This window comes from Dama dama, chromosome 27 (assembly GCF_033118175.1).
Source record: "Dama dama isolate Ldn47 chromosome 27, ASM3311817v1, whole genome shotgun sequence".
Taxonomy (NCBI): domain Eukaryota; kingdom Metazoa; phylum Chordata; class Mammalia; order Artiodactyla; family Cervidae; genus Dama; species Dama dama.
The window spans coordinates 48,727,690-48,742,030 of NC_083707.1; the positions used below are offsets into that span (position 1 = coordinate 48,727,690).

General features: G+C 50.5%; 1 protein-coding gene across 5 annotated transcripts in view; it reads left to right on the forward strand.

The window, feature by feature from the left end:
* Positions 1-14,341, forward strand: part of CTIF (cap binding complex dependent translation initiation factor) — a 315,713-nt gene that overhangs the window by 271,192 nt on the left and 30,180 nt on the right. For all 5 annotated transcript variants that reach the window (XM_061131334.1, XM_061131335.1, XM_061131333.1 and 2 more), the window contains one exon: positions 2,443-2,598. In XM_061131334.1, coding sequence (XP_060987317.1) covers positions 2,443-2,598 — 156 coding nt within the window. The remainder of the gene's footprint in view (positions 1-2,442; positions 2,599-14,341) is intronic.

Below are 14,341 nucleotides of genomic sequence, written 5' to 3' on the forward strand. Positions count from 1 at the left end.
ACCTTCTATAAAATGGGGCCGTAACAGGACCTGCCTCACAGGATCGTTGTGACAATTAAATGAGACAGTACAATTAAGGTGCTCTCATCCAGCCCCCGATTTGCCACCTGAGGCCCCATATGCCCTTTTAGGTTTCTCGATAGCACTTTCATCACACACAAGGGACAGTCATTAACCAAGTCATCCAGGAGGACCTTCCATCACTGGAGATTCTGAGATTCAGCACTGAGGAGAATGATCAGCCAAAAGAAGCTGTGGGAGGGGTGCTGGACTGTGGGAATGACTGGTGTCACACTCTACAACCTGTTCCCTCCTGGGTTCTATTTCTTTTGGCGGTACAATCATCCAGAGCCAGAATCTTGTTATTTATTGTCTTTGAGTCTTCCCTTCCCATCACATCCACAGCTCACCACTTAGCAAGTACTATTTATCTTGACATGGTCTCTTGTACCAATCTTGTATCAGTCAGCTACTGCCACTTAACGAACAAACCACAGAAGTTTCAGTTACAATCCTGCATCAATCAGCTATTGCTGCTCAACGACCAACCACAGAAATCTCCGTGGCACACAGTAATAAGTATTAAGATGACGTGTATGCACGTTGGCTGGGAGTTACCTGATCTAGGTTAGATTTGGGTGGGGCCCTCCATGTTTCTCTCATCCTCCTCCTGGGACCATCGGCCAGCCCACAGATGGTCTTCTCACAATGATGGAAGAAGCATAGGAGAGTAACTGTAAATACTTAAGGCCTCTTAAGGCTTGAGATCAGAACTGACACCCTGTCATTTCTGCCTCTTTCTACTGACCAAGGCAAGTCACATGGCTAACACAAAGACAAAGGGGAAAGGGGAAATATATCTTGAACATAACCTAACCTACCACAAATTCTTTATCTTTCAACTGCCAGAGAGTTCAGGTTTTTATCTCATTCTGTCTGGACTTTTGCACTGGCCTCCTTTCTGGTCTCCACACCTATGCCATATTAACCTTCTAAAGAGCACAAGGTATGATGATGGCATTTCAGTGATTCCCCAAAACCTTCCCTATCAACCAGCACATGGAACCCGACTCCTTGGCTGGCTTCGGTTATCCACACTCTAGCCCCAACTTTCTTTTTCCCCACCCTGCCCCCATTTTCCTCTCCACCTCACCTACGCTGGGGTGATTGTTATTATTTAGCCACTAAGTCGTGTCTGACTCTTTTTGTGACCCCATGGACTGTAGCCCACCAGTCTCCTCCCTCTGTGAGACTTCCCAGGCAAGAATACTGGAGTGGGTTGCCATTTCCTTCTCTAGGGGATCTTCCCAACTCGGGGATCGAACCCGAGTCTCCTGCCTTGGCAGGCGGGTTCTTTACCACTGAGCCACCAGGGAAGCCCACTGATACTGGGGACAGACTGGCAAATACCTCCCTGTTTCCCAAACGCCCAGTTACCCTCCCCACGCCTTGCCTGTTGTCATCGCTCCACCTGAAATACCCCCAGTCCCCAGGTCAGAGTCCTAACTCTTCCAAGGTGCCGATTTCCATTTGGAAGGAATAGCTCCTACCTCAGATGTCCTCCGAAGTCTTTTTACCTGGATGCACCCCCCCCCCCTTCTCTCACACACACACACACACTGGCTTTTAGTATCTTCTGTCTTATGTCACAGTTATGAATGAACATGTCTTATTCTACCCTCTAGAACAGTGCCTGGCATGCAGTGATGCACTGATATTTTTAAGGAGGATGAATGAATGAATGCTTCTAGTTTTTCTTTCCGCAGCCCAGTGCCGCAGCCAAGATGCCCACTGCTGGATGTATGGTCACCCTGCCTGTTGCAAGGGCATGATGTGGAGGTTAGCAAAGGAGATAGTTAGCCACGGGGAGGAGGTGATGACTGGGAAAGGTGTTGTCTCCCGTTTATCTCACTCCCTCCACCTCCGTATCTGGGTCAGTGAGGCAGGGCCGTGCATGTGTGCTAAGTCACTCAGTCGTGCCCGACTCTGTGTGACCCCACGGACTGTAGCCTCCCAGGCTCCTCTGTCCATGGGATTCTCCAGGCAAGAATACTGGAGTGGGTTGCCATGGCCTCCTCCAGGGGAATCTTCTGGACCCAGGGACTGAACCGGAGTCTCTTACTTCTCCCGCAGTGGCAGGCAGGTTCTTTACCCCTCGCGCCTCCTGGGAGGCCCAAGGGAGGGCTGCCGGGGCTCCTCAGTCTGGGGACACTGAAGAAGAGATGCCATGGCCAAAGGTCAAGGTGGTCTTTCTGCCCGCCAGCGAGTCCTCGGCCTTCACGCTTCAGCCACGGGTCCCCCATCCGCCTCCTTGCGGCCATCACGGGGTCTACCAGTTGCTCAGGGGCCCAGCCTTAGCCGGGAGGCGCCCTGGTGGAGCGGGGTGGTCCGCGGGCCTCTCCCAGCCCCGCGCGGCTGACAGGGTCTCTTGTGCCTCCGCAGAAGGACTTCACGGTGCGGGAGGAGCTGCAGCAGCAGGACGTGGAGCGCTGGCTGGGCTTCATCACCTTCCTGTGCGAGGTCTTCGGCACCATGCGCAGCAGCACGGGCGAGCCCTTCCGCGTGCTGGTCTGCCCCATCTACACCTGCCTCAGGGAGGTAAGCCGCTGCCCTGACGCCGCGTCTCCTGCTCCCGCGCGCCCGGGACGCGACGAGGCTCGAACCACGTGGAGTGGCCAATCACTTGGTTAAGAGAAACGGAACTCCCCGGTGCCCCTGTTTACTCTAGCCAGGTTTTTGTTTATTGAGTTTACGTGAAAGGAAATAGTTCCCCAAAGGAAAGTATTAATGAACTCGGACTGTCGTCCGTTCATGTTCTAGAACAGGGTCCGCGGAATGCAAGTCTACAGAAAATATTGTTATCTGAGTGAATAGATCTTGGGGCTGGATGGGCTTACCGCTGAATTATTTGTTTTAAAAAATAGTTGCTTCTACATGGCCTCTGAAAAAGAGGAAAATGAGGGTGGTCAGGAAACTTCTAAGAAGCAAGAAGTCAGTGGGGGACTGTGTCCTACCAGGTATTGTAATCCACTTTGGAGGGTCACCCTTGGTGGCTCTCTGGAGTAGAATTGAAGAGATAAACATGGAAGCTTTTGATGTATCCAGTGAGGGGCTTGTGGCTCAGAAGACAGCAGTGAGAAGGGAACAGGACGAAGGCCATTGGCATTCCAGTTGTATCTTTGAGCTAGAACCAAGAGGACTTGCTGATGTGCGATACCCAGGAGGGAGGAAGCCGTGTGGGGTCCTCACTTATCAGCCTGCTGGCACCATTTCCTGAAGAGAAATAAATAGATTGGGGGTGAAAACCAGGGATCTGGGTGCCCGTTGGCCATCCTCAGGCAGCTCTCTGTCTGCATTGCTCAAGTGCAGTTGTCTGATGATCTGGAAGAGGCCAACCCTGGGGACATGGTGTCGACCTGTACCTGCTGCCGGGGATGCACCCAGGGGTGGGTGGGGGCGGCTGAGATGGAAGGAGGAGGTGGAGGAGGCTGACAGGCGGGAGACAAGCTAGAAGGGGCGATCAGCACAGGCTTCATCCAGCAGGGACGGGTCAGCCCACACTTCCCAGGTGCTGGCCCCACCCACCCTCAGGAGCTGATCCCAAAGCGTGGGGAGGGGGCGGGAACCTCTGGGGAATCAGTGGGACCACGGCAGAAAAGCAGCCTGGGTTTGGCAACAGGGAGGGGCGCCACGGTGTCCGCGGAGTGAACACACACTGGGGAGTCAGGGGAGGTGAGGGCGTGAATGGGGACAAGTTTTTGGAGAAATATTTCTGTGAAAGGTCCCAGAGAAGGGGGACTTGTCAAGAGATACTTTTGTGTTTCTGAAAGAAAGATAACAGAGCAATCTTAAGAGAAAGGAGAGGGTATCTGTAAATGTTTTTAAAGTATCCATTTGTAGAAAAATGGCCCGCTCATTCCAGCCTGCGTGGGTCCACATGGAAGCAGAGCACGCAGGCCTCTCCTGGGTGCTGTGACCCTGTAAGCCTCTGCCACTCCACGGAGCCAGAGCTGCTTCTTGACAGAGGTACTTGAATTCAGACTTGTTTCTCAGTCAATGGCCTCTTCAACTTGATTCACTCTCCAGGTGTCCTCAGCTCAGACCGCGGTACCAAGATAGGCCATGGCTATGCTTTGTGCATCCGTTTGGGATGTCTTGAAGTTAGCCCTCCTGGGGACAGGGGGCTGGCCCAGATGGCCTCTTGGGGTCCCCCTGTCCTTGTCTGAGTTGTCCTACACCCCAACAACCCACTTCAAGGCGGGGAGCAGCACTGTTACGGGGTGATGACCTGGATTGCCCAAACATGTTCCCTCTGTGTGATCTGGACACCTCCTGTTGTTGCTGTCACCTGCTCCCCCAGGCAGGAAGTGGGGCTGCAGCTGAGCCCTGGCCCTGGCTGCCGAGACACCTCTGACACCGCCTGAGGTAGTGCGAACCTTCTGGTGTGAAATCTGGAAGGTGCCAAGAGGTCCGCACAGACCAGAAATGAGGAGCCCCCCTGACACCCACTTGTTGGTTGCATTAAACTCTTCAGGGTGGTATCATCCAGGCCCGTGGTAAACTTGAAGGGTAAATAAATAAATTGTCGATGACTCCCACCATTTGGTAGAGGAAACCGCTGTCCCACAATCCAATCTATCTGCTTGAGGCCACATGGGGAGACCCCTGAATTCTTAGAGTCAGTTGCTGCCTCCTCCACCTGATTACACATACACGCATACTCAGGCCTGACCCACGTCCTTCCAAAGCAGGATGAGCCAGTTCTAGGATGTTTCTAGAAGCCATAATCATCGTTGCTGCCTTTCTCCGTGCTGGACAAGTTTAGGCTCTTCCCCCAGGGCCATGCAGATGGCTGACCCCAAATGTACAGAGCCTACCCTGCCCAGAGGTCCTCCCAACTGCCAGAACCATCCCCAGGCCAGCATCTCTGGCTGCCCACTAGACACATCCCAAGTCAAGCCTCAGAGCCTCCAACAGGATGTACCAGCAGCACTTCAAACCATCCTGCTCAGTCCCTGTCCTCACGTGGCCCAGACCCAGCCTTTCTGCTCCCCCTGTGGCCAGGCAGCAGTCCCAGGGCTCCCCGATTACCCTTTCTCAGCATCATGGGGACCCCCACTCCATCCACTGCTTTGGCACCCCCCTGCCATGGCTTCCCCTCCTCTCCTTTCTTCCATGCCCCTGAGTCAAACACAAATCCATGGGTCATCTTTGGTGCAAAGAGTATCATTTGGGACAAACCTAAGGAAGAAGATACAAAATCCTCAGTCTCAGGGTCTTTGGGCTCATGGAGGCCACCTTCGCTGGACGTGGGGCTCACTCAGATTGAGCCTGTGCTTTACCCCTTGAGGCTGGGGGACACCCAGCTCTCTGAAAGCTGCCCTGCCCTAGAACGAGGCCCATGGGTGTTTGCTTCCACACTCTGACCTTGTTGAATTAACCTTCCTCTCAAGTCACCCAGGCTTGAAACCTTGGACTCTGTCCTTGAAGCCTCTCTCTCTGGTCCTGAAACCTTCCCTGCTGGCCCAGCTTAAGTCTCTTCTTCTGGAACCACCTCCTGTCCCCACTCCCTCCAGATGCACCAGGAGCTCCTCCTGGGGGAGACTCTGCACTCCATCCTTAGAGCTCCATCCTTTTGACATCACCTTAGAGGATTCTTTAGTATTGATAACAGCTCAGTGGAAGGCATTGTCCAAAGCACTTCATTTATCCTTCTGTCTCTTAACTGGGGCAACACCCTGAAGATTATCATCCCCATTTTCCAGAGAACAGAGAGGTCAGACAGCTTGCTCATGGCCACACAGCTCGTGGGAGCAGAGTCCGTATCAGAATTCAGATCTGACCACTGAAGTCCCTGCTCCTAAACCTCCTGCTTCACTGCCTTATGAGCTGAACAGGAGCCGCTCTCGTTCTATTCTCGTCCATACCCAACGCCTGCTCCGTGGCGGAAGCCAAAAAGATCTTTGTGGAATTGATTCTGTTTTTGCCATAAATAGCATGTGCCAATCAGAGATCCCTCTTCGGGGGATGGAGAAGAATAATTTTCAGTGGGCTCTTCAATTGTGTAAGAACAAATCGTTTCTGCCAAGATGATTTTCCAAGGGATTGAGGAGTATTACTGGTGACCGGAAACTATGTGAGTCTCCTTGCCCTCCTGTTTACAACTCATATTTGCCTCATGAGCTCTTTTTAATGTTTTAAAATGTTTCTCGTGGTAAGAGCACTTAAGACCTACTCCCTTATCAGATTTTTAAGTGCACAATACAGTATCGTTATCTGTAAACACAACGTTGTACGGCAGATCTCTAGAATTAATTCATCTGGCATAACTGAAATTTTATACCCGATGATTAGCAATCCCCACTTCCTCCTTCCCCCAGCCTCTGGCACCTCCCATTCTAGTCTTTGTTTCTATGAGTTTGACTAGTTTAGCCGCCTCATATAAATGGCAGCTGCAGTGTGTGTGCACAGCGTTTCCAACTCTGCGACCCCATGGAGTGTATCCCACCAGCTTCCTCTGTCCTTGGGATTTTTCAGACAGGAATACTGGAGTGGGTTGCTATTTCCTCCTCCTGGGGATCTTCCTGACCCAGGGATTGAACCTGCTTCTCCTGCTTTTCCTGCATTGGCAGGCAGATTCTTCACCACCGAGCCACATGGAAACATGTAGTATTTGTCCTTCTGTAACTACTTATTACACTTGGCATAATGTCTTCCAGATTCAAACATGTTGCCCCATATTATGAATTTCCTTCTTTTTAAAGGCTGAATAGTAGTCCACTGTGTGTATAGATCACATCTTAAAATCTATTTATCTGTCACTGTACATTTAGACTGTTTCCACAATGGATGCTGTGAATAGTGTTGCAGTGAACACGAAAGTGCTAATGTCTCTTCCAGATCTTGATTTCAATACTTTTAAAGAAATACCCAGGATGGGATTGCTGGATAATTTTCTGTAGAAGTTCTATTTTTAATTTTTTTGTGGAACCTTCCTACTGTTTTTCCATTGAAGCTGTACCATTTTGCATTCCCATCAACAATGTATAACAGATCTAATTTCTCAACAGTTCTCACCTTTTGTAGTTATATATATGGGTGTGTTTATTATGGCCTTCCTAACAGGTCTGAGATGGTTTTGACCTGCATTTCCTTGATGATTAGTGACCTTGAGCATCTTTTCATATAGCTGTTGACCATTTGTTTTATCTTCTTTGGAAAAATGTCTATGCAAATCTTTAGCCTATTTTAAAATTCCGGTTATTAGCTTCTTTTGCTTTGGGGTTGTAGGAGCTTCTTCTGTTTTTTTGAGCATTGTCAGATACATGGTTTACAAATATTTTCTCCCATTCTGTAGGTTGTCTTTTCGCTCTATTGTTTCCTTTGCTCTTCAGAAGCTTTTAGTTTGATGTAGTCCCGCTTGTCTCTTTCTGCTTTTGTGATTTTGGTGTCATATCCATGAAATCACTGCTGAGACGAATGTCATGAGACTTTTCCCATGTGTGTTTTTCAAGGAGTTATAGTTTCAGGTGTTGTGTTGTAAGTCTTTAATCCATTTTGGAGTTTATTTTTGTATAGTATAAGAGTCCAGTTTCATTCTTTTGCATGTGGCTATCCAGTTTTTCCAGCATCATTTGCAGAGACCATGCTTTCCCTGTGTTGTTTTCCTGGCATCTTTGTCTGTATCCATTCCCTCTCCATTGACCAGGCCTGCATGGATTTATTTCTGGGCTCTAAACTCTGTACCATTAGTCTACATGTTTATTCTAATGATTGTTGCTTTGGAATGTATTTTCAAATCAGGAAGTGTGGTGCCTCCTGACTTGTTCTTTTTCAAACTATTTCAAGATTGCTTTGACTATCTGGAGTCCTTTGTGATCCCAAATGAATTTTAGAATAGTTTTTTCTATTTCTGTGAAAAATAACACTGGAATTTTGATTAGATTGCACTGAATCTGCAGGTCATTTTGAGTAGTATTGACATTTTAAATATATTAATCTTTGAGTCCAAGATCAGGAACAAGACAGGAAATGCCAACTCTCATCCCTCCTATTCAGTGGAGTACTGGAAGTCCCAGCCACAGCAATTAGGCAAATAAAAGAAACAAAAGCTATCCAGGTTGGAAAGGAAGTTAAATTGTCTGTTTGTGGATGACATGATCTTGTATATAGACAACCCTAAAGACTCCACACACAGAAAAACTGTTAGGACTAATAAATGAATTCAGTAAATTTGCAAAATAAAAATCAACATACAAAAACATCAATTGCATTTCTGTATGCTGACAACAGGGCTTCTTCCCTGGTAGCTCAGTGGTGAAGAATCCACCTGCAATGCAGGAGACACGGGTTCAGTCCCTGGGGCAGGAAGATCCCCTGGAGAAGGAAATGGCTACACACTCCAGTATTCTCGCTCGGGAAATCCCATGGACAAGGGAGGCTACAGTCCATGGGGTTGCAAAAGAGTTGGACACGACTTAGCGACTAAACAACAACAACAATGCTAACAGCAAACTATCCAACGAAGGAAATTAGGGAAATGACCTTATTTACAGTAGCATCAGAAAGAATGAAATACTTAGGAATAAATTTAAACAAGTGGTAGACTTGTACATTGAAAACTACAAAATACTGATGCAAGAAATTCAAGAAAATGGCTCAACAAATAACTGAGCCATCCCTCGACTCGACTGGTTTTTAATGCCATTCTAAGGACCTTTCAGCCTCCTCAGTCAAACTGACTGCAAGGCTTCCACACACAGGAGGGGTGTGATCAGTGTTTGTGGCCTGAGCTAAGGGTTTCGTCATCTCCCATCTCACCTGGAGCCAACCTGCAAGGTTTGGGGTCTGGCTCACCCAGTGCCTCCCCACATCTCCTTTTTCCTGACCCTGCAAGGCTCTCTGCTACCTTTGTGACCCAGTAGTGATTTTACTAGACTCCTCCAAGCTATCACTGACTACTTCTCTCTGGGCCCCTTACTTCAAGAGCTTTGTTAAAAATTCCTCTGCAGGGGATACTGGGCTGGCTTTTAACCCCTTACACTTGCGTCTTCTGAGCCTGCTTTCCCCGGGCACCATTTCTGTCCACTCCCTCTCACCCTTCCTCCCTCCCCCGAACCCCCTATCTTCTCTCGATTCCCACCACCCTGCCCTCTTCAGAGTCTGGCAGCCATAGCCGGAGGTCAGGAGGGGAGGAAGGGAGGCGGTGCCTCCGTCAGGAATCTCTCTGCACCCCTCTCTGACCCCCACCAACGCCTCCCTCCACTTGGCTCCCTAGCTCTCCTTCCCTCAGGCCCCAGAAACCCCATCTGCCCCTCCATGGCCTTCCTCTGAGGGGTGTCTCTGAGCGCCCCACCCCCACCCCCCAGGGATGCAACTGGCTGGGCTCCTCGCGAGGCTGGCAGGCACAGGCTGGGGAGGAGAACGCAGAGGGCAGGAGTCAGGCTTCTCAGGAAATGAAATTGCTCCGCACAACAATGAGAGGGCCACTTTTTTAACTTTTTGCGTGAGCGTGCATTCAATTGCTCACATTGTTTTGGCTCCAGGGGGAAATCTGACCTCGGAAAAGGCTGCAATGAAGTAGTGGGTGTGGGTGGAGATCCTTCACTATTTTCCTAGGGCCCAGAGAGTCAAGCAGAATATTCTTCAGGGGTACCTTTCCAATGAGACCAGTCCCCCCTTCACCAGAGCAGGAGAGGGGGCTGTGGGTGAATCTAGCCAAGGCAGGGCCCTTTGTGGCTGGAAGACACAGGATGGCTGTGCCCCGGGTAGTGATGGACCCTAACACGGGGAAGCAGAGACGGAATGATCATCCGTGCTGCACAGGACTCTCAACTGCATCCCGGAGCGGGTGCGGGGAGGGGGCGAGTGCCTGCCCCTTTGCACTTTGGGAAGTTTTTACAAAAAGACAAATTCTCAGATCGCTACTTCAACCACTTAAATGGAACTTTCTGGGGATGGGGGTTTGAGGAGGCAGGGGAGTGGGGGAGATTTAAGCTTTCTGTGCGACTCGAATGTGCAGCCAAGGTTAAGACATGCGTTTCATGAGACTGTGATGTGCGGAGGGCACATGGGAGGGGGACCGCCGGAAGAGCCAGAGAGACCTGAGTTTGAATCCCAGCTCTGCCACTTACAGCTATGAACGTGCGTGCCGAGTCGCTTCAGTCGTGTCCGGCTCTTTGCAACCCTATGGACCGTAGCCCGCCAGGCTCCTCTGTCCATGGGATTCTCTAGCCAATAATACTGGAGTGGGTTGCCATGCCCTCCTCCAGGGGATCTTCCAACCCAAAGGATCAAACCCACATCTCTCTCTTATGTCTCCTACACCGGCAGGCGGGTTCTTTACCACCAGCACCACCTGGGAAGCCCCCAGCTATGGAGCTGTAACCTAATTCTTCATCTTTTTAAACCTCAAGTTTCTATCTTGGCATGGGAATAATGGAAAGAACTCAATCTGCAGGTTGGTTTTAAGGCTTAAAATAAGTGAGATATTCATATAAAGCAATGGTGTGTGATAGCCCCTCAGTGAGCTGACATGTTGTGAACTGTTGTTGAAAGCAAACCATATTCTAGGCATTGCTCAAGAGAAGTATCGCATCACAGGAGGCCCGGAAAGTCAGATCCACTCTCCTAACTGGGCACCAAGGTCCCCCACGATCACAACTCCTCTTCCTGGAGAATCTCTCGTGAGTCCCACAGCTGCAGCCACCCGGTTCCTGTTGTATTTCCACAAGAGATCTCTGACATTTCTCCTGCCTTAGCGTGATCTTCCTCCTCCTCCTGCCTGACTCCAGTCCACCTTCAGGACCAGGTTCACTTCCCGCCGCGTCCCCACCCCACCCTGATTTACTCTTCCTGCAGCATATTCTAGAGCTTGCATCTGCAGAGAGCTGCTGACACAGGCCCTCTGGACATGTCCTTTACCAGTGGTTGTATTCATGCCTTGTGACCTCATTTTGGTTGTTTTTAAATCATTTTCAATCTTCCACTGGGAGCTGAGGATAGGCTGAGTCTCATCTAGCATGTAACCCTGACTGCATTGTGTTTAGGACTCTGTGTTCATTTGGTTTGAGACAAAGCTATTTTCTTTTTTTTTAATATTTATGTATTTGGCAGCTCTTAGTTGGCAGCACATGGGATCTAGTTCCCTGACCAGGGTTTGAACCCAGGCCCCCTGCACTGGGAGTGCTGAGTCCTGACCACTGGACCACCAGGGAAGTCCCAAAGCTACTTTCTTATTGAACTGCAAAGTTTCCTAGTAGTCCTGGAAAGAAGGAGTGTAAGTTGTGATCCTCCTGCAAGGAGTTTGCAGTCCACTAGCTATCACATGCACAGTGGACTGTGAATATTTATGATGGGTTGTACAAGTTGTACAAATACAGAGATGGAGGGAGTTTAGCAGTGTGGGCAGCCGCTGGGGGCAGAGAGGAAGGGGGACTAGAGCCTAAAGCAAAGTGGGCTTTGGACAGGAATTGGCAGGGAACAAGAAAGGCCCCCACAAAGGAGTTTGAGGGGAGGGCAGGGAGCTCAGCCCGTCTGTGTATAGAGACAGCCTGATGTGGGGAGTCCTAGGCTGGCCTTGGCTCACAGCAGGGGCATTCTGGTGGACACAAGGTGATACTGGGAACCTCTGTCTCTGAGAGCGTTTTAAGCTGGAGAGCAACACCACAGAGTATAAAGGAGAGTTTGTTTATTCATTCAACAAACACTGAGAAAGAAAATGCTACTTCTTTACCGAAACGAAAAGTCTTTCAGACACTTCCTGCTCGATTCTGTGCCCAGATTAAAGTCAACTAAATCTGGGGCACTCCTTAGCCAGAGAGACCCACGAGTCACTCGGTGCATGGCGGAAAGTACAGTGCTCAAAATAAGGTGAGAGTGGGAAGCGGGAATGTGGGCGCCCAGAAGGCAGATGAGGCAAGATCTGCCTGGCAAGGGCACCTTAGCTGAGAGCAGTCTGACTGCACTGTCAATCAAGCAGGCTAAGAAGCAGGAAGGGAAGGGCTGAGAGGAAGCCTGAAAATTCAGGAGAACCTTCCTCCTCCATGAGCAGTTTATTCCAGCCCTCGTCTTAGGCATAGACCCCGTGTGGAACGCTCCTCTGACAGTGCACCCCTTCCCGGGCAGGTACGCAGGGCCTGGGCACCAGTTTAGCCACCAGTCCCTCCAGGGCTGGCAGCTGCCGCTATGAATACCCAGGTTAAGCAACCATGCCTGTAACCTCCGCAGAAATAACTCCCCACCCTTTTTGTCCCCTCCAGAACTGCTTTTTGTCCCCTTCTTCCACTTGGCAGCCAAGATGCTCTGTGGGGTGACGCGGCTGACCTACTCAGACGGCCCCCAAAATACACACACACTGATGTGCCCTGATCTGAGGCTCCCCTGATCCTTGACCTCAAGATACAACTCAGGGCTCACCCCCACCCCCAGACCCTCCCTCAACGCCCCCCTCACTGTCCTACTTCTTTAGCCAGACTCTGCAAACTGAAATGTGAAATTTGAAGCCAGTGTTCCCCTTAGCAACCATGGTAACACAGGATCTGATAGAGAGCCTGGAGTTATAAAAATACCAGCTTCCACCAGACACTGGTTTCCAAAGGGAAACCAGTCTCCACGCCAGAACCGTTTTTAAACCGTCTTTAAAACTCAAAAGAGATTTCCAAACCCATCTCAACATGGCTCAGGAGGGCATCTCTTCAATTCCGCTTTGGAAGGCGGGTGCCGGTTGCATGCTTTCGGTATTTTCTCTAAGAAATTTAGAAATGCAGAAAGGATGTGGCTCTCTGAGAATCTGGTAGCTGTGTTAGGGTGTACAGGTGGGAAAGGTTTTTCTTAAACGGCAAATATTCAACTTTTTTTTTAAGGTTTAGATCTAATTGCCGCCGCTCCTTCCCAGTTCCCTCCCAGCCCCCAGCCCCATCAATGCTCCTAATTACAGAGGGGAAATGATTTGATCTCTGTCCCCTTCCTTGAAGACAGTTTTAATTAACATAACCGTTTTATAGCAGGAATTCTACGTTTAAGCCCTGGAGTGGCGAGGTAAGAGAGTTGGCTAAACTCTGCTCAGGGCCGAAGAGAGGGGTCCTCCAGCCCCTCCCCTCCCCCACGGAGCCCCCGCGGCTCGGCCTCTCGCCTTAACCCGGCGCTGCCTGCAGGGGGCGCCCGGTCTTATGGGTTGGGGGTGGGGGGGCTCTTCCTAGAGGCCTGGCCCGCCCCAGCCTCCAGACCCGCCCCTGCAGCCCTGGGTGGAGGGGCTCTCCCCGCCTTCGCCCAGCTCCCCGCTCTCCTCTTGCCTTCCTCTCCTCTCCTGGGGCCATGCCTTGTAATTTTGAAAAATATTTTAACTCAGTAATTAATGTCTGAACTTCAAGAGGCCCCTGCTTTCTGCAGAGTCTCGCGGAAGGCGCGCGGGGTGGGGGGGGGGGGGGGGGGGGGGCGACGAGGAGGGGCCGGGATTCGGATTTTTTTTCTAGGCTGGCGAATGGAAGGTGGAGGATAAATTGTTTCTCGCTGGAGTTGTGGGTATGAGATACACACATATATATGTACAACGTGTACATATACGCATGCATCTACCCATAGAGCTTTTAAATACTTTGGATTTTAAGGACAGGAGGCTTCCCTGTGGTGTTCTCTCAGTGGGCTGATGTCAGAAGGAGCCTGCTCAGCCCGCTTGGAAGCACGAGGAGAGTCAGGCTGGGACAGTTTGAGTGTGTGTGGGAAGGGGGGGTAGGGGAAGGGGAGGTTGCTGGGAGGGAGAGGGAATGATCTTTATAATTAGAGGATAAGAAACCAGGCATTGTGGGGTAAAAAAATAGCCATCATAACTTCAGATAACACAGAAGTAAACAAAAACAACAACGAAGAAGCCCATTTCCTACCCACAGGGAGGCTGTAAGTAAGCAGCCCCACTGATTGCTGGCCTGGTCAGGACCCATCTGCACCCCCACGGAACAGCACCCCAGGGTTTGCCCATCCCCTATCCCAGCTCGGCTAGGCCTTTCTGCTCCAGCTCAGGTCCCCTCCACCTAGGAGTTTGGGTGTCTTTGAGTGTCAAGGGTTGATTGGACTGCTGGGGCCTGGGCCTGAAGGTACTGTGCGTGGCCCTGCCCTTGCAGAGCTGCTGTCTCCTGGGGAGGAGAAGTGCCTAAACCACACACAGCTCTCTCCAGAACACTCACTGAGCTTCCCTTAACCAGCTCCAGCTATCAGAGTCAAACCATTTAAATCTAGCAGCGGCCAATGCACCCCTCCTCCGCCCCCGGCCCCTGTCACTGATGCCCCTGCTAGGTAGGTGACATTTAGGCATCACTTGTTGGTCTGAAAACCAAGTTAGGAACCA